This window comes from Bufo bufo, chromosome 9 (assembly GCF_905171765.1).
Source record: "Bufo bufo chromosome 9, aBufBuf1.1, whole genome shotgun sequence".
NCBI lineage: Eukaryota > Metazoa > Chordata > Amphibia > Anura > Bufonidae > Bufo > Bufo bufo.
Window position 1 is genome coordinate 137,515,771 of NC_053397.1, and position 23,584 is coordinate 137,539,354.

At 45.0% G+C, this 23,584-nt stretch overlaps 1 protein-coding gene across 3 annotated transcripts in view; it reads left to right on the forward strand.

The window, feature by feature from the left end:
- SLC25A17 (solute carrier family 25 member 17) overlaps positions 1–23,584 on the forward strand; it is a 490,576-nt gene that overhangs the window by 22,263 nt on the left and 444,729 nt on the right. For all 3 annotated transcript variants that reach the window (XM_040407517.1, XM_040407518.1, XM_040407516.1), the window contains exon 2: positions 12,787–12,847. In XM_040407517.1, the coding sequence (XP_040263451.1) occupies positions 12,787–12,847 (61 nt within the window). The remainder of the gene's footprint in view (positions 1–12,786; positions 12,848–23,584) is intronic.

A 23,584-nucleotide genomic window follows, 5' to 3' on the forward strand; every position in this document is an offset into this window, starting at 1 on the left:
CAAGACATTTTGCAGGAGAACTTAAGGCCATCTGTCCACCAGCTGAAGCTCAACAGAAGATGGATGTTGCAACAGGACAATAACCCAAAGCATAGAATAAAATCAACAGAATGGCTTAAACAGAAGAAAATATGCCTTCTGGAGTGGCCCAGTCAGAGTCCTGACCTCAACCCGATTAAGATGCTGTGGCATGACCTCAAGAAAGCGATTCACACCAGACATCCCAAGAATATTGCTGAACTGAAACAGTTCTGTAAAGAGGAATGGTCAAGAATTACTCCTGACCGTTGTGCACGTCTGGTCTGCAACTACAGGAAACGTTTGGTTGAAGTTATTGCTGCCAAAGGAGGTTCAACCAGTTATTAAATCCAAGGGTTCACATACTTTTTCCACCTGCACTGTGAATGTTTACATGGTGTGTTCAATAAAAACATGGTAACATTTAATTCTTTGTGTGTTATTAGTTTAAGCAGATTGTGATTGTCTATTGTTGTGACTTAGATGAAGATCAGATCACATTTTATGACCAATTTGTGCAGAAATCCATATCATTCCAAAGGGTTCACGTACTTTTTTCTTGCAACTGTGTGTGTGTGTGTGTGTGTGTGTGTGTGTGTGTGTATGTTGAGGTACCAGAGCCCATTTTGCAAAAGGGGGTGGTGGTCTCTGCATTACACTCAGGTTTGGAGGGGAGGGTGTTGGAAGCTCAGGGGGACGCCCCGGCCTCCTGCCCCTCGGGTAAACTGTTTGTGCCAGAAAATTTACGACTGGAGATACTAAAAGAACACCATAACTCCACACTGGCAGGACACCCAGGTAGTAGGGCAACCTCTGAGTTAGTGTCTCGTCGGTTCTGGTGGCCTAAATGGCGCCAGGAGGTGTTGAATTTTGTGTCTGCATGTGCTACCTGTGCTCGTTCTAAGGTAGATCATACTCGTCCGGCAGGGCGTCTTTTACCTCTGGCCATCCCCAACAGGCCTTGGACGCACCTGTCAATGGATTTCATTACGGATCTACCAGTATCAGCGGGGAAGACAGCAACAAACAAACTATATCAGAGATAGACTTATCCAGTCACGAGCAGAGAAGGCGATCCCAATCACGACAGTCCACGCCGGACAAGAGCTCCACAGCAACACCATCAAACGATCTCCTTCAAAGGTCAGAATAGAACTGGAAGTAAGGACTATATCTGGCAATGACTGCAAGTGAAAGTGAAACTAATATAGTAGCTGGGAGTGGCAGACAGGACTCACCTGAGAAGGATGCCTACAAACTCCCAGTCAGGACAAAAAGGTTCACAAGGCAAAACCCAGATGACATACCCTGAACCACGGAGCAAACTCACAAGCTATCGCGAGTAGCAAGTCGCTGCGACCTTCTCCTCCCAGACCTGTCTGGATCAGTCACAGTCGTGACAATTTATTAGAGAATGCTTCAACTATAGAATAAACCCAGGATATTTGCGTAGTTATCTTTTTTAAATTGGAGAAATATTATTCATAAGGTGTGCTAGGGCCAGAGTCTCCAGAGCAGGGGTGGGCAATTATTTTTTCGATGGGGCCACATGAGAAACTGAAAATATTTTGGAGGGCCGGGCCAAAAGGCTAAACTCAATACTGCATAAAATCACCGCGTCCTGGCACAGGCGGGCGTGATGACATCATCATGCCTGCCTGCGCTGGGATTTCACTACCAAATAGACCTCAGGCCTGTAGCCTATGACAAGTCTTGTCGCCATCTGCAAATTTTAAGGCGCATTGGCGACCATTTTGGTCGCCATCTGGAGCGCTGTATTGCATCAGTGACATGAACACTCTCCACATAGAATGTTATATTACATCAGTGACATCACCGCTCTCCACATATAAGTGATATTTTACATCAGTGACATCACCGCTCTCCACATATAATGTTATATTACATCAGTGACATCACCGCTGTCCACATATAGGCGATATATTACATCAGTGACATCACCGCTCTCCACATATATGTGATGAGCGGTGATGTCACTGATGTAATGTATTACTTACCGGTATATGTGGACAGCAGTGATGTCACTGATGTAATATATTACTTATGTGTGGAGAGTGGTGATGTCACTGATGTAATATATCACTTATAAGTAATATATTACATCTGTGACATCACCGCTCTCCACATATAAGAGGCATATTACATCAGTGACGTCATCCCTTGGCGCTGGGGTGCGCAGCCAGGGCCGGCCTTAGGTGTTCAGGCGCCCTGTGTGAGCTAACCTTGTGGTAGTGTTACCTGCAGTCCTATGTAAAACCACAGATAACACTAGTGCTAAATAATGTAGTAGTGTTACCTGCAGTCCTATGTAAAACCACAGATAACACTAGTGTAGATCATGTGGAAGTGTTACCTTCGTCCTTAGTGTGCCTCCCTGTGTCTATCGCACAGACTCCATGCTGGCGCTGCCTCCTCTTCCATCTTCTTCCCCGCACAGAACGTTCTGAAGCAGCTGCGTCAAGACATAGGAACACTGTGGGCAAGGTGATACACACAGGGAGAGACATACACACAGGGACGGGGACACACACAAAGGGACAGACACACTCACACACACACAAAGGGACGGACACACACAAAGGGACAGACACACACGGACGGACACACACAGGGACGGGGACACACACACAAAGGGACAAACACACACACACAGGGATGGACACACACACACACACACAAAGGGACAAACACACACACACAGGGATAGACACACACACACAAAGGGACAGACACACACACAGGGACGGACACACACACACACACAAAGGGACAGACACACACACACAGGGACGGACACACACACACTGGCACACTCAACATCAGCAGCAAGTCCAACCCTTAATGACCCCCACAATCCCTGGGGGGGGGGGGGTGATGTAGTAGCAGGCAGGAAAGCACACACTGTCCCCCTGTCCTATATGAGCCACCCCCACCCCCACCAAATACCTGTAAGTTCTGTTAGTTGCTTGGCTTTGGCTGTGGCTGCTGGCTGGGGCTCCGCCTCCTTCCTCTTTCTGCCTGTGCGGCAGCTGCATCACGCTCCAGCAGCCACTGGTCTGCTCTGTTAAAGAGACAGGCAGGCCAGGCAGCAGAGCGGAGCGCAGAGCGGCCGCGGGCCCCGCCCCCTCCTCACTCCGGACAGTGACTCCGTGCTGTTACAGGGCCGGCGGCGGCGGCGGCAACAAAAATGCCGGGGGCCGGATTAAAAGGTCCGCCGGGCCGTATACGGCCCGCGGGCCGTAGTTTGCCCAGGTCTGCTCCAGAGGGTAAAGAGGAAAGAAAATGCCTCAGTTGCAGATAGTTGTAAAATTCGTAACAAGGAATATTATGGATGATCTTGATGTAGTGGAAGGAACATGGGGTATAGTTTTGTATATGATTGCCCAAGTTGGTGAAAGTAGCACTTAGTGAGGTAAGCATTTATGTTCAGCAATTTTCGCCCCTCCAGCTGCTGTGAAACTACAACTCCCAGCATGCACAGTTCGGCTGTTCTTGTAACTCCGATAGAAGTGAAAAGAGAATTCTGTGAGTTATAGTTACATAATAACTGGTTGGAGATTACTGATCCCTGCTCTTTGTAGAGCTGATAAGGTCACAAAAGAGATAAGGAAGAGAATAATCTCTGGCACTTGTAGTTAAGCAAAAATCACTGAGAAAAGAGAAAAAAACAGAGCTAAAAACATCCTGCATGATATGATAAATAACTGTGAAAACTACAGGATTTTATGTTTTTTGTTTAAATCTAGATAGAAAATTAAAAACAATACCTAAAAATAAATAAATAAAAATTTAAAGGGCATCTGTCAGCAGATTTGTACCTATGAAACTGGCTGACCTGTTACATGTGCACTTGGCAGCTGAAGGCATCTGTGTTGGTTTCCTGTTTATTGTGCTGGCATTGCTGAGAATTTTTTTTAAATATATGCAAATGAGCCTCTAGGAGCAATGTGGGGGGGGGGAGGGGGGCCTTGCTTTTACAACAAAGAGCCTCTGTTCTCTCTGCAACTGCCAAGGCCAGACATGATGACATGTACCATTTAATTAGAGTGGGAGGTATTTCCTAATTTAGTTCTTTATTATAAGGCTGCCCAGTTGGTTAAGTTAGTGGTTGGCTAGACCCTTTAAATGGGAAGCTTTGTTATGGGGGAATGTGGCAATACCTATAGAAATGAAGAAACATGGGGGTCTTATGCATCATTCTGTTTTGTTGGTTAGGGAGATGAATAGAAGAATTACGTTATGTTCATTCAGATCCCTTAAGGATGTTAAACACTAAGATATCTGTGCTTTGACCAGGTTTGGAACAAGTACAATTTAGTTGGTAGGTATCTAAGGGATTCAATTATAATACATCCTTCCTGCAAGATGGAAATTTATTGAAATAGGAATAGTATGTTGATAAACTGGAAATTCCAGGGTGTGGACTAAATACCATAACATCTTCAGGCAGCATGTTGTACAGCAGGAAGCGATGAACCGATTGATATATGCCGTATTTTTCGCTTTGTAATATGCACCTCCCCCCCCCCCCCAAAAAAAAAGGGTGTGGGGGGGGGGGGGGGTGGTAGGTAGAGAGTCAGTGTGTGTTATAAAGCAAAACTGCCCAGAAACATGGCTGGCTGAACATTGCAGGCCAATATCCAGGAGCGCACTGCCAGTGTTGAGAAGTGAGGCGGCACCCTCTAGGAGAAAGTGTGGGGAAGGTGACAGCTATTGAAGTTGAATGCCACCAGCCTGCATTTCCTGTGCTCCGCAGCCGGAGTCCCACTGCAAAGCAGAGGAGCAGGAGAGCAATTATCCTCTGCACTGCCACACTGCATGTTGAGCTGATTGGTGGTGAGCGCAGGAACCGCTTCCACCAGTCGGCTCAGTCAGTCGCCCAGCTGCTCACCGCTGCTGTAAGATAAGAGAAAGGAGGGAGGGGATGTTGCTGGTCATCAGGCGCCTCTAAGTCACCACTGATATCCCCTGGGACTCCTGAACTGAAGTTCCTGGGTAAGTGACAGCCAGGATGTCAAAAAGGGGAGCTCGGTGGCCGACCCGGACATTAAATATGCTTGAAATATTGCAGTACATGTGTGTATTCTTATGGATGAGAGGGGTTATAGTCACATTATAAAAACACTGTCCAGGGATTGTACCGTAATTGGCCTAAGTGTTTATATTAAATGTGACCGTAACCCCCCTCATCCATAGGAATTCACCAATTTACTGCAGTATGTGGGTGCATTCCTATGGATGAGGGGGAGGTTATAAAACTTAGGCCAATTACAGTACAGTCCCTGGACAGTGTTTGTATTCAATTTGACTAACCCTTCTCATCCATAGGAATGAACCCATGTACTGAACATACTGTATTTTTTGAATTATAAGATGCATCTGATCAGGTTTTAAGAGACGGAAAATAAAATAAAAAATGTCTTTTTTCATCAGACACAAATACAGTATTTTAGCACACCATTTGGTTTTAAATATTTTTTTTTTTTCCCTTATTCTCCTCCTCTAAAACCTAGGTGTGTCTTATCAGGCTAAAAATATGGTAGTTTTGTGGGAAGCAGTTCAGTAAAACATGTAATTTATACATTTTAAATATCTGCTTTTTGCCCTGTATAAAACTATTAGTGACCGACAGTTGTTACACAGTGAATGCACTGGGCTGTGCTGCTGCGCAGTCTAGTATCTCTGAACATGAGCGTGCTGCAGTCTCTCCCTCCCCCCTGTGCTGCTGCTGCTGCCACCAATGAGAAGAGAGGGGCGGTCGCACTGCGCCACCAATGATAGGACTTTTCCTGGGTCCAGACTTTAAGTAGCAGACTACACAGAGCAGCGCTCAGAGATGTCCCAGCACTTACTATTATTCCTGGGCGCCGCTCCGTTCGCCCGCTGTGCCCCATTACTGTCTCCTGCTCCATATGCTAATTACTATCGGAGCAATGGGGAGGAGACATCAGCTTCTCTAGTGGGCGTTCCTTCTCCCTGGCTGTAGCGCTGTCCAATCGCAGCGCAGGGAGAAGGAACACCCACTAGAGAAGCTGATGTCTCCTCCCTATTGCTCCGATAGTATTTAGCATATGGAGCAGGAGACCGTAATGGGGCACAGCGGGCGAACGGAGCGGCGCCCAGGAATAATAGTAAGTGCTGGGACATCTCTGGCCGCCGCTCTGTGTAGTCTGCTACTTAAAGTCCGGACCCATATAAGGTCGTCTTTAACACATAATACAGGTGCCGGCAGCGGAATCGCTGCGATCAGCGGCAGTTAACTCCTCAGGTGCGGCACCTGAGGGGTTAACTGCCGCTGATCTGCTGCCAGTACCCGCCTCCTGTATTAAGGGTTAATTATCATTGTTGTCACAGTGCGCCCTCCCCTCTCAACCCCCAGTATTAAAATCATTGGTGGCAGTGGCCAGAGGGTCCCCTCCTCTTTATTGGTGGTGCAGTGGCAGTTCTGATCAGAGCCCCAGCAGTGTAATCCTGGGGCTCCGATCAGTTACCATGGCAGCCAGGACACTACTGAAGCCCTGGCTGCCATAATCAGCTCCCTGCTGCTGTGTGCACAGAGCAGCAGGGAGAGTGTGAGGTCCTTTTCACCCTAATAGAGATCTATTGGGTTGAATAGGACAAGGGATTAGAAGATCCCAGGTTCTGGCCACTAAGGGGGGAAATGGTTATTAACCGCCTCCGGACCGCCTAACGCAGGATCGCGTTCCGGAGGCGGCAGCTATGCGCAGAGTCGCGCATATACGCATCATCTCGCGAGACGCGAGATTTCGCTCAAAGCCGGCCCGCGCATGCGCATCGCGGGCCGGCAAAAGTTTAAGGAGTATTTTGTCAGCAACCTGCCAGCCAATGATCGTTGCTGGCAGGTTGCTGATTTTTAAAAAATCAAATCAGAAGCCATCTAACACCTTATATTTATAAATATAAGGTGTTAAATGGCTTCTCTGCTCCTCTGCTGGTCCTTTTGGTCGGTTGGTTTCAGCAGAGGAGCAGACATCACAGTGAATACACCCAACACCACACTTAACCCCCAGATCCCCCCCCATCACCCCAATTAACCCCTTGATCGCCCCTGTCAATCACTAGTGAAAGGGAAAAAAATGATCAGTGTATACTGTCACTTTTTTTTCACACTAGTATTGACTGTTAGGTTTAGGATAGTTTAGGTCCCTTGGTTAGGTAGTTTAGCGTCAGTTAGCGCCCACCGCACCGCAGTCACTGATTCGCTGATTAGCGTATCGCTAATCAGCATTTGTACTTTATAGTATCTGTAAGTGATCAAAACTGATCACAGTCAGATCTATAATTGTATTAGTGTCACCTTAGTTCACCCTCCACCCAAAACGCAGTGTTTGCCTGATCGGTAGCCCACACGTGCGTTCACCCACGCCCGCCCCGCCGCAGTGACAAAAAAAATTTTTTTTTTTGATCACTGCACAATCACTTTACAAGCGCTGCGGCGATAAAAAAAAAAATCTGTTTTGATATTTTTTTATCAATCGCAGCGGCCTCCGGTACTTCGCTAGCCTCCCATTTGTAAGACAGGCTTGCTTTTTTTCTTGGGTAGTCTCAGGGAATACCCCTAAATTTAGTAGTCCAAATTTCAAACAGGGGGTATTCTTCTGAAGAGGCCTACAGGCTTCTGACCCAGTCGGATGAGGAATGGGAACCCTCATCTGACGAATCTAGCGGGTCAGAATATGAACCTGTAGAAAGCAGTGGCAGACTGACCCAAAGTTCGGACGAGGAGGTTGAGGTCCCTGATAGCACCAGGCGTACCCGGCCCCGTGTCGCTAGACCACAGGTTGCGCAGTATCCGCTTCAAGAGCAGCAGAGTGGGGCTGGCGCTGTCGGATTACGTGGTGAGGCATACATCAGCAGCGCAGCCCTCCCTGGACCTAGTACCAGCACTGCCGTACAACATGGTGAAGTGGCGAGCACCAGAAGGGCAGTTGAAGCTGGTACGGTGGCACGTGCAATAGTTACCCCGTCGCAGCCACCGCACAGACAGGCCCGTAGAGCCCCCTAGAATCCCTGAGGTGCTGGCAAACCCTGATTGGCAGTCCCCAACTTCAGCCGCACCTGTAGTTCCCCCTTTCACCGCCCAGTCTGGAGTTCAGGTTGAGACAGCTCAGATCGGTTCGGCACTGGGATTTTTTGAGCTGTTCTTGACTGCGGAGCTCTTGGACTTAGTCGTGGCAGAAACAAATCTGTATGCCACTCAATTTATAGCCGCCAACCCGGGAAGCTATTATGCCCAGCCTTTCCGGTGGAAACCAGTCCAAGTTTCCGAATTAAAACATTTTCTGGGCCTTCTCCTGAACATGGGTCTAACCAAAAAGCATGAATTGCGGTCATATTGGTCCACGAACCTGATTCATCACATGCCCATGTTCTCTGCTGCTATGTCCAGGGCACGTTTTGAGACCATCCTGCGTTTCCTGCACTTTAGCGACAACAGCACCTCCCGTCCCAGATGCCAGCCAGCTTTTGACCGGCTCCACAAAATTTGGCCCCTCATAGACAACTTCAACCAGAAATTTGCAGATTTGTATACCCCTGAGCAAAACATCTGCGTAGACGAGTCCCTTATACATTTTACCGGGTGCCTTGGCTTCAAACAATACATCCCAAGCAAGCGCGCCCGGTATGGGGTCAAATTGTATAAGCTCTGTGAAAGGGCCACATGCTATACCCACAAATTTCGGATCTATGAGGGAAAAGATCAGACCCTGGAGCCGGTCGGTTGCCCTGACTACCTGGGGAGCAGTGGGAAGACAGTCTGGGACTTGGTGTCACCCTTATTTGGCAAGGGGTACCATCTTTATGTGGACAATTTTTACACAAGTGTGCCCCTCTTCAGGCATTTGTTCCTAGAACAGATTGGCTGCTGTGGCACCGTGCGACCTAGTCGCCAGGGCTTCCCCCAACGGCTCGTTACCACCCGTCTTGCAAGGGTGGGAGAGGGCTGCCTTGTGTAACGAAGAACTGCTCGCGGTGAAATGGAGAGACAAGCGTGACATTTACATGCTCGCCTCCATTCACGCAGACACGACAATACAAATTGAACGGGCAACCCGTGTCATTGAAAAGCCCCTCTCAGTCCACGACTATAATGCGCTCATGGGAGGGGTGGACTTCAATGACCAGATGTTGGCTCCCTATTTAGTTTCCCGACGCACCAGACGCTGGTATAAGAAGGTGTCTGTATATTTGATTCAATTGGGGATGTACAATAGTTTTGTTCTCTACAGTAAGGCTGGGAGAACGGGATCCTTCCTCAAATTTCAGGAAGAGATCATCGCAAACCTCCTGTATCCAGGAGGTTCCGTGGCCCCATCCACCAGTGTAGTGAACCGTCTACACGAGCGACATTTCCCCAGTGTCGTTGCTGGTACCTCAACCCAACCGTCACCCCGAAAAAGATGTAGTGTCTGTAGCAGGAGTGGAATAAGGCGTGACACCCGCTATTTCTGTCCTGACTGCCCTGACCACCCTGCCCTATGCTTTGGAGAGTGTTTCCGGAAGTACCACACACAGGTACACTTAGCATAGGGATTGCATCTCACAGGACAGGCACACAGGGCTATTAGGGCCCTTTTACTCACAGCTGCTGCAAACCTCTTTCACCTGGGATAAAGTGCATAATGTACTTCGCCACATCTTTGGGCGATTTGCGCTTTGCGCATTGTCCCATGGGGAAGGAGAGGTTTGTCCTATAAAGGTAAAAAAAAAAAAAAAAAAACACCGGTAAGCAAAAAAGTTAACGTTCAGTTCAAAAAGTTAAATAAAGTTTATATGTTCCGTTCAAATTTTATTATAAAGTTAATACATTTATTGCGTTGCGGCCTGGTTTTTTCTTTTTTGTTTTGTTTTTTTTACCTTCCAGGTGGACCAACCGATGAACCAGCTGCAGCACTGATGTGCATTCTGACAGAAGCAGATTACACAAAAGTCAGTGTATGCGGCGCTGCAAGACGAGATTTCTCCTCTGCAGTAAAAGATACGTTTGCCGAGGCATATGAGCTGAGGAGGTGGCGGTGTTCATATACTTTGGCAAACACTTTGTATATAAAAAAAAAAAAAATCCCGGCAATGATTTATTCATCCACATCGATTGATGTGAATGGAGAAATCGGGTTTGCCAGGGCATACGAGCTAAGTGGGTATGGATGTTGGGCGGAGCTCCTATGTCCTGGCAGACGCCTTTCCCCTCCTTTTTTTTTTTGCAGAGATTTTTTCATCCACATTGATCGATGCGAATGAAGAAATCTGTGCCGTTCATTTTTTCTTTCAGCCCAGAGGCTGAACGAAAAAAAATAAATCTCATTACCCGTATGCTCAATATAAGGAGAATAGCAGAAACTCCTAATGCTGGCCATACATGTAATGATTGCGGAGACCCTCAAATGCCAGGGCAGTACAAACACCCCACAAATGACCCCATTTTGGAAAGAAGACACCCCAAGGTATTCACTGAGGGGCATATTGAGTCCATGAAAGATTGAAATTTTTGTCCCAAGTTAGCGGAAAGGGAGACTTTGTGAGAAAAACAAAAAAATATCAATTTCCGCTAACTTGTGGCAAAAAAAAATAAAATTCTATGAACTCCCCATGCCCCTCATTGAATACCTTGGGGTGTCTTCTTTCCAAAATGGGGTCACATGTGGGGTATTTATACTGCCCTGGCATTTTAGGGGCCCTAAAGTGTGAGAAGAAGTCTGGGATCCAAATGTCTAAAAATGCCCTCCTAAAAGGAATGTGGGCCCCTTTGCGCATCTAGGCTGCAAAAAAGTGTCGCACATGTGGTATTGCCGTACTCAGGAGAAGTTGGGGAATGTATTTTGGGGTGTCATTTTACATATACCCATGCTGGGTGAGAGAAATATCTCGGTCAAATGCCAACTTTGTATAAACAAAATGGGAAAAGTTGTCTTTTGCCAAGATATTTATCTCGCCTAGCATGGGTATATGTAAAATGACACCCCAAAACACATTGCCCATACGGCAATACCACATGTGTGACACTTTTTTGCAGCCTAGGTGGGCAAAGGGGCCCACATTCCAAAGAGCACCTTTCGGATTTCACTGGCCATTTTTTTTACAGATTTTGATTTCAAACTACTTTGCACGCATTTGGGCCCCTAAAATGCCAGGGCAGTATAACTACCCCACAAGTGATCCCATTTTGGAAAGACACCCCAAGGTATTTCGTGATGGGCATAGTGAGTTCATGGAAGTTTTTATTTTTTGTCACAAGGTAGTGGAATATGAGACTTTGTAAGAAGAAAAAAAAAAAATCATCATTTTCCGCTAACTTGTGACAAAAAATAAAAAGTTCTATGAACTCACTATGCCCATCAACGAATTTTTACCCAAACATTTTTTTTTTTAATCAAAGACATGTAGAACAATAAATTTTGAGAAAAATTTATATATGGATGTCTTTTTTTTTTTTTGCAAAACTTTACAACTGAAAATGAAAAATGTCATTTTTTTTGCAAAAAAAAATCGTTAAATTTCGATTAATAACAAAAAAAGTTAAAATGTTAGAAGAAAAGGAGGTAAAATTCATTTGGGTGGTAAGTTGCATGACCGAGCAATAAACGGTGAAAGTAGTGTAGGTCAGAAGTGTAAAAAGTGGCCTGGTCATTAAGGGTGTTTAAGCTAAGGGGGCTGAAGTGGTTAAATAAGTGTAAAAAAAAACAAAACACCAAAATATTAAGTATAAATCACCCCCTTTCCCAATTTCACATAGAAAATATATAAACAATAAATAAATAAACATATCACACATCGCCACGTCAGAAAAGTCCAAACTATTAAAATATTAAAAAAATCTATGCGGTGAATGCCGAAACAGAAAAAATAAATAAATAAAAACTGCACGATTTGGCATTTTAAAAAATGCGGAATGCACGTGGATTTTTTTTTTTGCGTGGTATAGAGTCTCGCAATACTTTTTTATGGTATCGAAATCAAATCAAATTTGGTATCGCAACAACTCTAGTACCCAGAAAGATTATCAAAATTAGGGTTATTTAGTTTAGGGAATAAAAAAAAGACTGAGGGGAGATTGAATAACTATGTATAAATATGTCAGGGGTCAGTACAGAAATCTCTCCCATCATGTATTTATTTCCAGGGCTGTGACGAGGGGACATCCTCTGCGTCTGGAGGAAAGAGGGTTTGTACACAAACATAGATGAGGATTCTTTACGGTAGGAGCAGTGAGACTATGGAACTCTCTGCCTGAGGAGGTGGTGATGGTGAATTCACTAAAAGAGTTCAAGAGGGGCCTGAATGTATTTCTGGAGTATAATAATATTACAGGCTATAGCTAATTAGAGAGGGGTTGTTGATCCAGGGAGTTATTCTGATTGCCTGATTGGAGTTGGGGAGGGGATTTTATTTTTATTTTTTTTGCCTTCCTCTGTATCAATTTTCAGCATAACAGGATGAACTGGATGGACAGATGTCTTTTTTTCAGACTAATAAGCTATGTTACTATGAAGAAAGAGGAGTGATTTTAAATGTATAAATTGCAAGTTTTACTGAATATTTTCCCAAAAATATATATATCGATCTTCTCTGCTTCTCCTGCTCTATAGCCTGCTACCTACAGGTTGCATTGCATTTTGTGGTGACAGGTCCTCTCTAAACTGAAATTTCCCTTTAAATAGTTACTGTATCATTGTAAAATACATTTGCATACCTTCTTAATCTCAATCATTTTTTTTTCCTTCTTAGGGTAGCATGACTGCTATGACTGTCTTCTATCCATTAGACACTGCTCGTCTCATATTGCAAGGTAATCTATAAAGGTCTGTTTAATGTGGCAGTAGGGTTTTGACAAACCGCTTTGTCTCTGTTTTTCCTCTGTAAATGCTATAGCTGTTTACTGCTATATCCCTATAGGTACATTTAGATTTTTTTTTATCGTATTTATTGTGATTACTGCAAAACCCCATGGTAAAAAGTAGTACTGCTACATCTGAATATATACTAACAATAATTTTACCTCATTTCACTCCTGAGTTTAGCATAACCTCACAGCCAAGAAGAACAAAAGCGGCTGTACATCAGTCCTACTATAGCCTTCACCAGTTTAGCTATTTTTGTAAAAATACAAGCTGATGGGGAACATTTATCATTGGAAGTATGTGTGGGGGTTTTTTTTTTGGCAGTAATTTATTGCAAATTTTGGCATGTCATTTTCAGAGCAAGAACTGGAATTTCACCTGGACTGTGGGACAGTTATGTTAAAAGTGGCATCTCCACGACAGGCAACCCCCTGGTACTTATACAGCACATAACTTTTGCTTCAAAATTTGAGAAAACCTTACAAAGCAGAAACGGATATAAAAATTACACAAAAACCACCACAAAAGATCCCCCGCACCCATGTTTGTTTTTGTTTTAACTCCTTAGGCTACTTTCACACCTGCGTTAGGTGCGGATCCGTCTGGTATCTGCACAGACGGATCCGCACCTATAATGCAAACGTTTAGATCCGTTCAGAACGGATCCGTTTGCATTACTATGAACATTATGATGCAAACTGATCCGTTTTGACTTTACATTGAAAGTCAATGGGGGACGGATCCGTTTGAAAATTGAGCCATACTGTGTCAACTTCAAACGGATCCGTCCCCATTGACTTACATTGTAAGTCTGGACGGATCTGTTTGCCTCCGCACGGCCAGGCGGACACCCGAACGCTGCAGGCTGCGTTCAGGTGTCCGCCTGCTGAGCGGAGCGGAGGACAAACGGTGCCAGACTGATGCATTCTGAGCGGATCCGCATCCACTCAGAATGCATTAGGGCTGGACGGATCCGTTCGGGGCCGCTTGTGAGAGCCTTCAAACGGAACTCACAAGCGGAGCCCCGAACGCTAGTGTGAAAGTAGCCTTAAGGACACAGCCATATTTCACCTTAAGGACCAGGTCAATATTTGCAAATCGGACCAATGTCACTTTATGTGGTGACAACTTTAAAACGCTTTGACTTATCCAGGCCATTCTGAGATTGATTTTTCGTCACATATTGTAATTCATGACACTGGTAAAATAGAGTAAAAAAAAAAATCTTTTTTATTTATAAAAAAAAAGCCAAATTTACCAATTTTTTTAAAAAAAATTAGCAAATTTCCAAGTTTCAATTTCTCTACTTCTAGAATACATAGTAATACCTCCAAAAATAGTTATTACTTTACATTCCCCATATGTCTACTTCATGTTTGGATCATTTTAGGAATGACATTTTAGTTTTTGGGGACGTTACAAGGCTTAGAAGTTTAGAAGCAAATCTTGACATTTTCAAAAACCCAATTTTTAGGGACCAGTTCAGGTCTGAAGTCACTTTGTGAGGCTTACATAATAGAAACCACCCAAAAATGACCCTATTCTAGAAACTACACCCCTCAAGGTATTCAAAACTGATTTTACAAACTTTGTTAACCCTTTAGGTGTTGCACAAGAGTTATTGGCAAATGGAGATGAAATTTGAGAATTTAAATTTTTTTTGGGCAAATTTTCCATAGAAACATAGAATGTGTCGGCAGATAAGAACCATTTGGCCCATCTAGTCTGCCCAATATATCTGAATACTATGGATAGCCCCTGGCCCTATCTTATATGAAGGATAGCCATATGCCTATCCCATGCACGCTTAAACTCCATTTTAATCCATTTTTTTTCCCAGTAACAAAGCAAGGGTTAACAGCCAAACAAAATGCTATATTTATTGCCCCGATTCTGTAGTTTGCAGAAACACCCCATATGTGTCCGTAAACTACTGTACGGTCACACAGCAGGGCGTAGAGGGAAAGGTGCGCCATGTGGTTTTTGGAAGGCAGATTTTGCTGGACTGGTTTATTTACACCATGTCCCATTTGAAGCCCCCCTGATGCACCCCTAGAGTAGAAACTCCATAAAAGTGACCCCATTTTGGAAACTACGGGATAAGGTGGCAGTTTTGTTGGGACTATTTTTAAGGTACATATGATTTTTGGTTGCTCTGTATTACATTTTTGTGAGGCAAGGTTACCAAAAATAGAAATTCTGAAATTTCATCTCCATTTGCCATAAACTGTTTAGGAACACCTAAAGGGTAATAAAGTTTGTAAAATCAGTTTTGAATACCTTGAGGGGTGTAGTTTCTTAGATGGTCGCTTTTATGAAGTTTTTACTTTAGGGGTGCATCAGGGGGGCTTCAAATGGGACATGGTGCCAAAAAAAAGGCTATCAAAATCTGACTTCCAGAAACCATACGGCGTTCCTTTCCTTCTGCACCCTGCCGTTTGGTCATACAGCAGTTTATGACCACATATGGGGTGTTTCTGTAAACTGCAGAATCAGGGTAATAAATATTAAGTTTTGTTTGGCTGTTAACCCTTGCTTTGTTACTGGAAAAAAACTGATTTAAAATGGAAAATTTGCCCAAAAATTGCTGTTTTGGCACCGTTTTTTTCTGACCGTGTTCATCTGAGGGGTTAGGTCATGGAGTATTTTTATAGAGCAGGTTCTTACGGACGCAGCGATACCTTTTTATGTCAACTTTTTTTTATTTATTTTAGTTTAACTAAATAATATTTTTGAAATTTTTTTTTGTTTTAGTGTCTCAAGTCTGAGAACCATAGTTTTTTTTTTTTTTATCCTATTGTCAGTGGCTAAATTGGGGAAGGGGAACATAAATTTAGTACTCCATGGAAGTGTGGTACCCACTGAAGCAACCAATAATGCAGAGGCCTGGATGATCGAGGAACGTGTCACGCTGAGTAGTGGTGTCCTTCCGTATCCCCCCTCCTGTGACGCACTCTGCACCTTTTATGGGTCTGTCCCTTCTTTCCAGTATGGGGGACCACACCTGGAAAGTGTTGGCCAGGGACGATCCGGGCGCCTCCAGTTCCCGAGGTACTCCGGCCTGCTCTTTCCCTGTGCGAAAAGATCAGGGCCTTGAAGTGCATCATAGAACTGAAGGAATGTCCGTGTTGCCAGTGCTCCGTTTGTACAAGGCAACCTGTACCAAGTAGACCGCAACTTTTTTGTACCATGCCTGGGTTTTGCGCATGGAATTGTATGGCTTGAGGACTTGATCAGAGAGATCAACTCCTCCCATATACTGATTGTAGTCGACTACAAATCGGGCTTGAGGACCGTTGCCGCGGTACCTCGCACAGGGACAGGGGTGATGCCGTTATCATGAATTGTGGACAGTACAAGGACATCCCTCTTGTCCTTTATATCTGACCAGCAACAGGTTTCCACTGGTAAGGGCACGGGTCTCACCCCTGGGGATAGGTACCTGGAGGGGGTGGGTAGAGAGGCCACGTTGATTTTTCCGCACAATCCCACAAGCGGACGTGGATCTGGCGGCGAGGGACTGGAACAAGGGGATACTAGTATAAAAGTTATCCACGTACAGGTGGTAACCCTTTATCTAGCAGTGGGTGCATAAGGTCCCACACAAGTTTCCCGCTAGTACCCAGAGTGGCGGGACATTCTGAGGGTTGAATACGGGAATCTCGCCCCTCGTACACACGAAACTTGTAAGTGTACCCTGAGGTACTCTCACAAAGTTTGTACAGCTTCACGCCTGTGGCGAAAGCCACTTCGCCACAGTGTTTTGGAGGGGGCTGTTTGCCCGCCTCCTGCCCCAGGATTATGGCCCATACTAACTTTGAAGGAGAAGACAGACCGGCCGCACAGCTTAAATCTGTGGAACTGTTTTGAGCAGGAAAGCCATGCTTGCGGCCGGCCAAATGTGACTTCCATGGAATTCGGGAACCCCTGCTCGGATCTGGGTGATTTTTGGATATGTTTGCCCAGATCAGAGCTATGCATGGATGTATACATTATGGGGATATGTGGGGTTTCTGGGTGTTTTCTGTGTTTGGGGGAAAAATGTGTGTTTTCTGTCTGTGAGTGATTAAGTTAGCCCATTACGTTTGGTAATTGTATTTTGTGGATTGCGTCTCAGACAATGCCAGTGTGTTAGTTAATTGCGTCACAGACAATGCTCATTGTATTTTGTTGATTGCGTTACAGACAGAGGGAAGGGGATTTTGTGTACAATTGCTGGGAAGGTTCAATACTGTAAATGCATGTGATTGGCTAAAATATAAACTGTCACAGTCTTTTACAAGGGCCCCAGGGGGAGTGTCCCTTGCTAGGAGACCTGCATAAAAGGCTGAAAAATAACCCATTAAAGAGCTCTGCTTGACCTCAAAACGAAGTGTCGTCTCGTTATTGGGGGAATTGGATTGTATGCTGATTGCCAGGAGTGTAAGCCGATTGTATGCTTTTCCTGTTCCGCGGTTTCCAGTGTTCGTGTAGTTTTCAGTTCGGCAGACTGGTGCTTGCAGTAGCTGCCTGTGCATTGGAAAGGGGAATATCGTCTGAACGGAGTTGTGTGCTGAACGGTCCGTTACAACGCCATACCTCGCCTGCTTAGAAGGAACATACTGGCGGAAAATGAGTCTCCTCTTGAATGCAACGAGAGACTCCTCAACCGCGACCTCCCTTCCAGGTACATAGGCCTGCACAAATTTGGCCCCAAAGTGATCGATGACATGCTGCATTATCTGCATAATGTAGGCATTTCCGGATGGCCTCAAACCGGGAGCGTGTCATGGCCGTACTGTAAAGTGGGGTCTGGTAGAGGACTTTCCCACTCCAGTAACGCCTGACACTAGGTTTCTTGACTAGGCCCATGTGCAGCACGAGGCCCCAAAACGTCCTCCTCTCAGCTGTACTGACCGGAATCCAGCCACCGGGCCTAGCCAAAAAGGAGCCCGGGTGTTGAGCAACAAACTGTTGGGCGTACAGGTTTGTTTGCTCCACCATTAGATTTGCAAAGTGGTCACTGAAAAAAAGACTAAAATAGTCATATTCAGTGAAGCCCACTGTGGAAATCTGGATTCCTGGTTGGCCTACAAAATCAGAAATCACGGGCTCAAAACTCTCTGGGGTATACCAGACAAGTTCACCGGCAGGGGGCTCCAGTGGACTTAACTGGTGGGTCAGAAAAGTAGTACGAGGCCCCAGAGCTGCTCGTACTAGTGTGGGCCACAGGGTCCCTAGCATGGCTGTCTCCTTGCTCTGGGGGGCTAATCATCATCGCCAGATGATGAGGAGGACGTGGATGACAAAAGGAACGTGGGGTCATCCTCGTCCTCACTGGGGCTCTCTGACTCGGAGGCAAGCTGGGCGTATGCCTCCTCGGCCGAGAACATCCGGCGGGCCATAGGGGAGTGTGTGCGTGATAAACTTTATTTGGTGTCCGTGGGCACGGGTGTTCGCGAACTTACCCTATACCTAACAGACAAAAATAAATAAATAACAAAAAAGGGCAAAAAATGTGAAAAAATAAATTCGTTGATCAGCGGTGGGGTGTGAGATGCGCTAACAGTGGCCGGACGCTAAGAGTGGCGGCCACAGTCAGCGTATGCAGAATTTTTTTTATAAAATGCTTGCGCCCCCAACAAAAAGTTGTGGGGGGGAGCAGGGGGCACGCTGCAGCACCCCTGGGGGGGTCTAGGGTCACACAGCTTTTTTTTTTTCTTTTCACTAACTTTTTCCCTGAATATCCCTGTCTAACCTAACCTTTCCCTAAATACCTTGGTGCACAGATGGGGGTGCTGGGGCACAGATGGGGTGCTCGCTCTGAGATCCCATGCTGCTCCCCTCTCTCCTTGGCTCCCGGACTGAAAAGGAGCAGGAGAGGAGCGCTGCAGTAATTTGAACTGCTCGCCCGCCCAGCCGACCAATGAGAGGCGATCCTGAGAGGTCGCCATCACCTCTCAGGATCGCAGGGTGGTGATCGGTGGTGTGATAATACACCACCAAACACCATCCTGTATCGGGTTATCGGGTCCCCAGAGACCCGAATAACCCGGAAATGCAGCAAACCGCAGGTCTGAATTAACCTGCGGTTTGCTGCGATCGCCGACATGGGAAAGGTCTTTCAGGCTCCTTAGTACCCAGTGATATCCTGGCAACACTGTGTGGTGGCAAATGAGCAGAGACTAAAGGTCCTTTTACACTGACCAATGATCAGGCAGATTATCGGGGATTAGTGTTAGTATAGCTCTAGTTCTTGATAATTGGCCTATCGGCAATCACCCGATGAGCAGGCAAACCCTCGTCCATTGGGTGATCGTGTAATAGGAATAATCATACCTATGCAGCAGATCGTACTGTCTAAGCAGCGATATGCGGCTCAGAATCAATTCTTTTCCACGGGGACAACATATTGCTTGTCCCCATATAGCGGAGGTGATTTGCTGCATATGAAAGCAGCCCTCCTCTCCGCTGACGAGCAAGCAATAATCAGGAATGTCTGGTTAATTCCCGATAATTGCTTGATACATTGGTCCAGTTAAAAGGACCTTTTAACTGGACCAATGTGTCAAGCATTTATCTGGGTATAGGGGATAACTAATAGGATCCATTCACACATCCGCATAATGGGTCTGCATCAGTTCTGCAATTTTGCTGAACGGGTGCGCTGACTCATTCACTTTCAATGAAAAAAAAATAGGGCATGTCCTATTCTTGGCTGGCACCATCGTAGAAATGCCTATTCTTGTCCATGGATGCGGATATGCGCTGTCCGCAAAATGCAGAACACACATGGCCAGTGTCTGTAATTTGCGGACCGCAAAACAGTTGCAGACGTGTGAATGGATCTTTAGATTGGTGGGTGTCCTACCGCTGGGTCCTCCCCAATCACTAGAACAGGGGCCCCGTACCCTCTGCAGCCCCCTGAAATGAACGGAGTGGCCATGCATGCAGCTGGTCCATTAATTTCTATGGGAATTCTGGAGATGGCCAAGCTCACCGTCTCTTCCTCCCTGTACCAAGGCTACTAATTAGCATACAGGGCGGCAAAGTACATTTTGGGTACAGCAGGGGAATGGAGGTATCTGAATAAAAGAAAAAAAAGAAAAAACGCACTGACCTCTATTGATCATGCCCTTTCCTGCCATGTACTCATATTTTAATGTCAGGACCAGTGAAAGGTCCTCTTTAATCTAAATGGAATACCCCTTTAATGCAAATGAAGGCATCAATCTTCTTTCTTGCAGGTGTAGAGCAAGGACTGTAAATGCCTACCACAGGTGGTAACAAAATTTCATATAATTTTCCCTGCTGACAAGTTTTAGGAATTTTGCTTGCCCTAGATCACGCTTTCTAGGATGGAAATGTTTGTTTGTTATGCAAGTCATCTAATGTGTCTTTGCGGATTCTATGGTGCATTAATACAGCCAGATTATTGGGCCAATTATTAGGAACAAGCATTTTATACAAATCAGGGTGGATTTGATTTAAAGAGAACCTTTCACTAGAATAAAAAATCTAAACTAAGCATACAGACATGGAGAGCGGCACCCAGGGATCTACCTGCACTTACTGTTATACCTGGGCGCCGCTCCGTTCTCCCGGTATAGCCTCCGGTATCGTCATATGTTCGGCTCTCAGGCTATGAGCTGAGCGCTGCGATTGGCCAGCGCTACAGCATGGGAGAAGGAGACGCTGGCAGGTTCAACTGGGTGGAGCTGAACATATGAAGATACCGGAGGCTATACCGGGAGAACGGAGCGGCGCCCAGGTATAACAGTAAGTGCAGGGGGATCCCTGGGCGCTGCTCTCCATGTCTGTATACTTAGTTTAGATTTTTTATTCTAGTGAAAGGTCCTCTTTAAATCAAAATGATTTAAATCACTAGTCAGTAAGGCTTGCTGGTATAACTTATAATATGCAAGTAGATGACGATTTTTAGAATAACAACTTTTCATATTAGTTTGATTAGGTTGATTCTGCATTCATAGGTTTGTAGAAGTTAGGATTAAGGTATTTTTCTTAAAGGGTTTCTGTCACCCCACAAAACTCTTCTTTTTTTTTTTTTTTTTTTTTTTTTTGGATAGTTAGATTCCTCATAGCGCGATATAGGAGAATATAATAGTCTTACTTACTTTCATGCGGCCGATTCTTTATAAAACGAAGTTTTATAATATGCAAATCAGGGCTCTACCAGCAAGTAGGGCGTCTACTTGCTGGTAGCCGCAGCAGAAATCCGCCCCCTCCTCTTGTTGATTGACAGGGCCAGCCGTGATCTCCTCCGGCCGGCCGGCCCTGTCAGTATTTCAAAAATCGCGCGCCTCTGGTCATTCGGCGCAGGCGCTCTGAGATAAGGAGGCTCGTCTCCTCAGCACTCCCTCAGTGCGCCTGCGCCGATGACGTCTTCTCTTTCGGTGATGTCATCGGCGCAGGCGCACTGAGGGAGTGCTGAGGAGACGAGCCTCCTCATCTCAGAGCGCCTGCGCCGAATGACCAGAGGCGCGCGATTTTTGAATTACTGACAGGGCCGGCCGGAGGAGGAGATCACGGCTGGCCCTGTCAATCAACACGGCGAGGGGGCGGTTTTCTGCTGCGGCTACCAGCAAGTAGACGCCCTACTTGCTGGTAGAGCCCTCATTTACATATTATAAAACTTCGTTTTCTAAAGAATCGGCCGCATGAAAGTAAGTAAGACTATTATATTCTCCTATATCGCCCTATAAGGAATGTAACTATCCAAAAAAAAAAAAAGAGTTTTGTGGGGTGACAGAAACCCTTTAACTCTGTTCATGTTATTAAATTTTTTCTGTGAAGAGGCATGTGATCTCTGCTGAGTCAAATTCAGTTTTGAGAACTGCAAAAGTAAACCAAGCATCTGTGATAATATCTTGTAGGCAGAGAAACTGCCCAATAATCTTACAAAAACCTCTGGAAGAGCATGACATTGTGAATGGATTAATGGAATTTATTTACCAGAAAAATTACACATATAGAAACATAGAATGTGTCGGCAGATAAGAACCATTTGGCCCATCTAGTCTGCCCAATATACTGAATACTATGGCCCTATCTTATATGAAGGATGGCCTTATGCCTATCCCATGCATGCTTAATCTCCTTCACTGTATTTGCAGCTAGCACTTCTGCAGGAAGGCTATTCCATGCATCCACTACTCTCTCAGTAAAGTAATACTTCCTGATATTACTTTTAAACCTTTGCCCCTCTAATTTAAAACTATGTCCTCTTGTAGCGTTTTTTTCTTCTTTTAAATATTCTCTCCTCTTTTACCTTGTTGATTCCCTTTATGTAGTTTCTATCATATCCCCTCTGTCTCGTCTTTCTTCCAAGCTATACATGTTAAGGTCCTTTAATCTTTCCTGATAAGTTTTATCCTGCAATCCATGTACTAGTTTAGTAGCTCTTCTGTGAACTCTCTCCAAAGTATCAATATCCTTCTGGAGATATGGTCTCCAGTACTGCGCACAATACTCCAAATGAGGTCTCACTAGTGCTCTGTAGAGCGGCATGAGCACCTCCCTCTTTCTACTGGTAATTCCTCTCCCTATACACCCTAGCATTCTACTAGCATTTCCTGCTGCTCTATGACATTGTCTGCCTACCTTTAAGTCTTCTGAAATAATGATCCCTAAATCCCTTTCCTCAGATACTGAGGTTAGGACTGTATCACTGATTTTATATTTTGCTCTTGGGTTTTTACGCCCCAGGTGCATTATCTTGCACTTATCAACATTTAATTTTAGTTGCCAGATTTTTGACCATTCCTCTAGTTTTGCTAAATCCTTTTCCATTTGGTGTATCCCTCCAGGAACATAAACCCTGTTACAAATCTTTGTGTCATCCGCAAAAATACACACCTTACCATCGAGACCTTCTGCAATTTTGCTGATAAAGATATTAAACAATATGGGTCCCAGGAGGTACCCCACTGGTAACAAGACCATGGTCTGAATATACTCCATTGACTACATTTTATTTTATTTTTTTAAATCATTGATTTTTATCCACCCTGATACAAATGCTTTCTCCCAATAATTGACCCATGTAAATATGCTGCTGATCACCCAAGAAATGGGCAAAAGCTTTTTGATGTAATTGTTTATGCACCACATAAAATCTTTAGTCAATAGCATCTTGCTCTGTGTAAAAATAGCAGCCGACAAACAATGTCACAGTATGGGAGCATAGAATCATAGTAATGATCATTTATCCCCATACTAGGGAGGTGATAATTGCATGGAAATGCAGCTAATGAACAGACAATGATGGGGAAGAAACAGTTTGTATCTAGGTTTGAGCGAACCCGAAAGCTGTGATTGGCCAGTGCAGCATGTGACCCAGCCTCTATATAAGCTGGAGTCACGTAGCGCTGCATGTTACTCTGCTGTTACTAGTGTAGGGAGAGGATGCTGCTGGTAATTTTAGGGAGAGAATCATTGTTCAGAACATGAATCTAACTCATTGATCGACATACATTTAGTTTTGTGGGTGCAGGGCACAATCTTTTTACCCTGCCCTGAGCCCAGTGACCGAAAAAATAATATAACTTTTATCCGTCTGTTAGGTGGGCGGCGGCGGCCATTTTATGCAAGCTCAGTGCACCAGCACTGCATCTGAGCTTTTGTGACATTGAAATCCATTCTTGGAAAACTGCTCTAATAATCTGGTTGTAAAAAAATCACCCTTT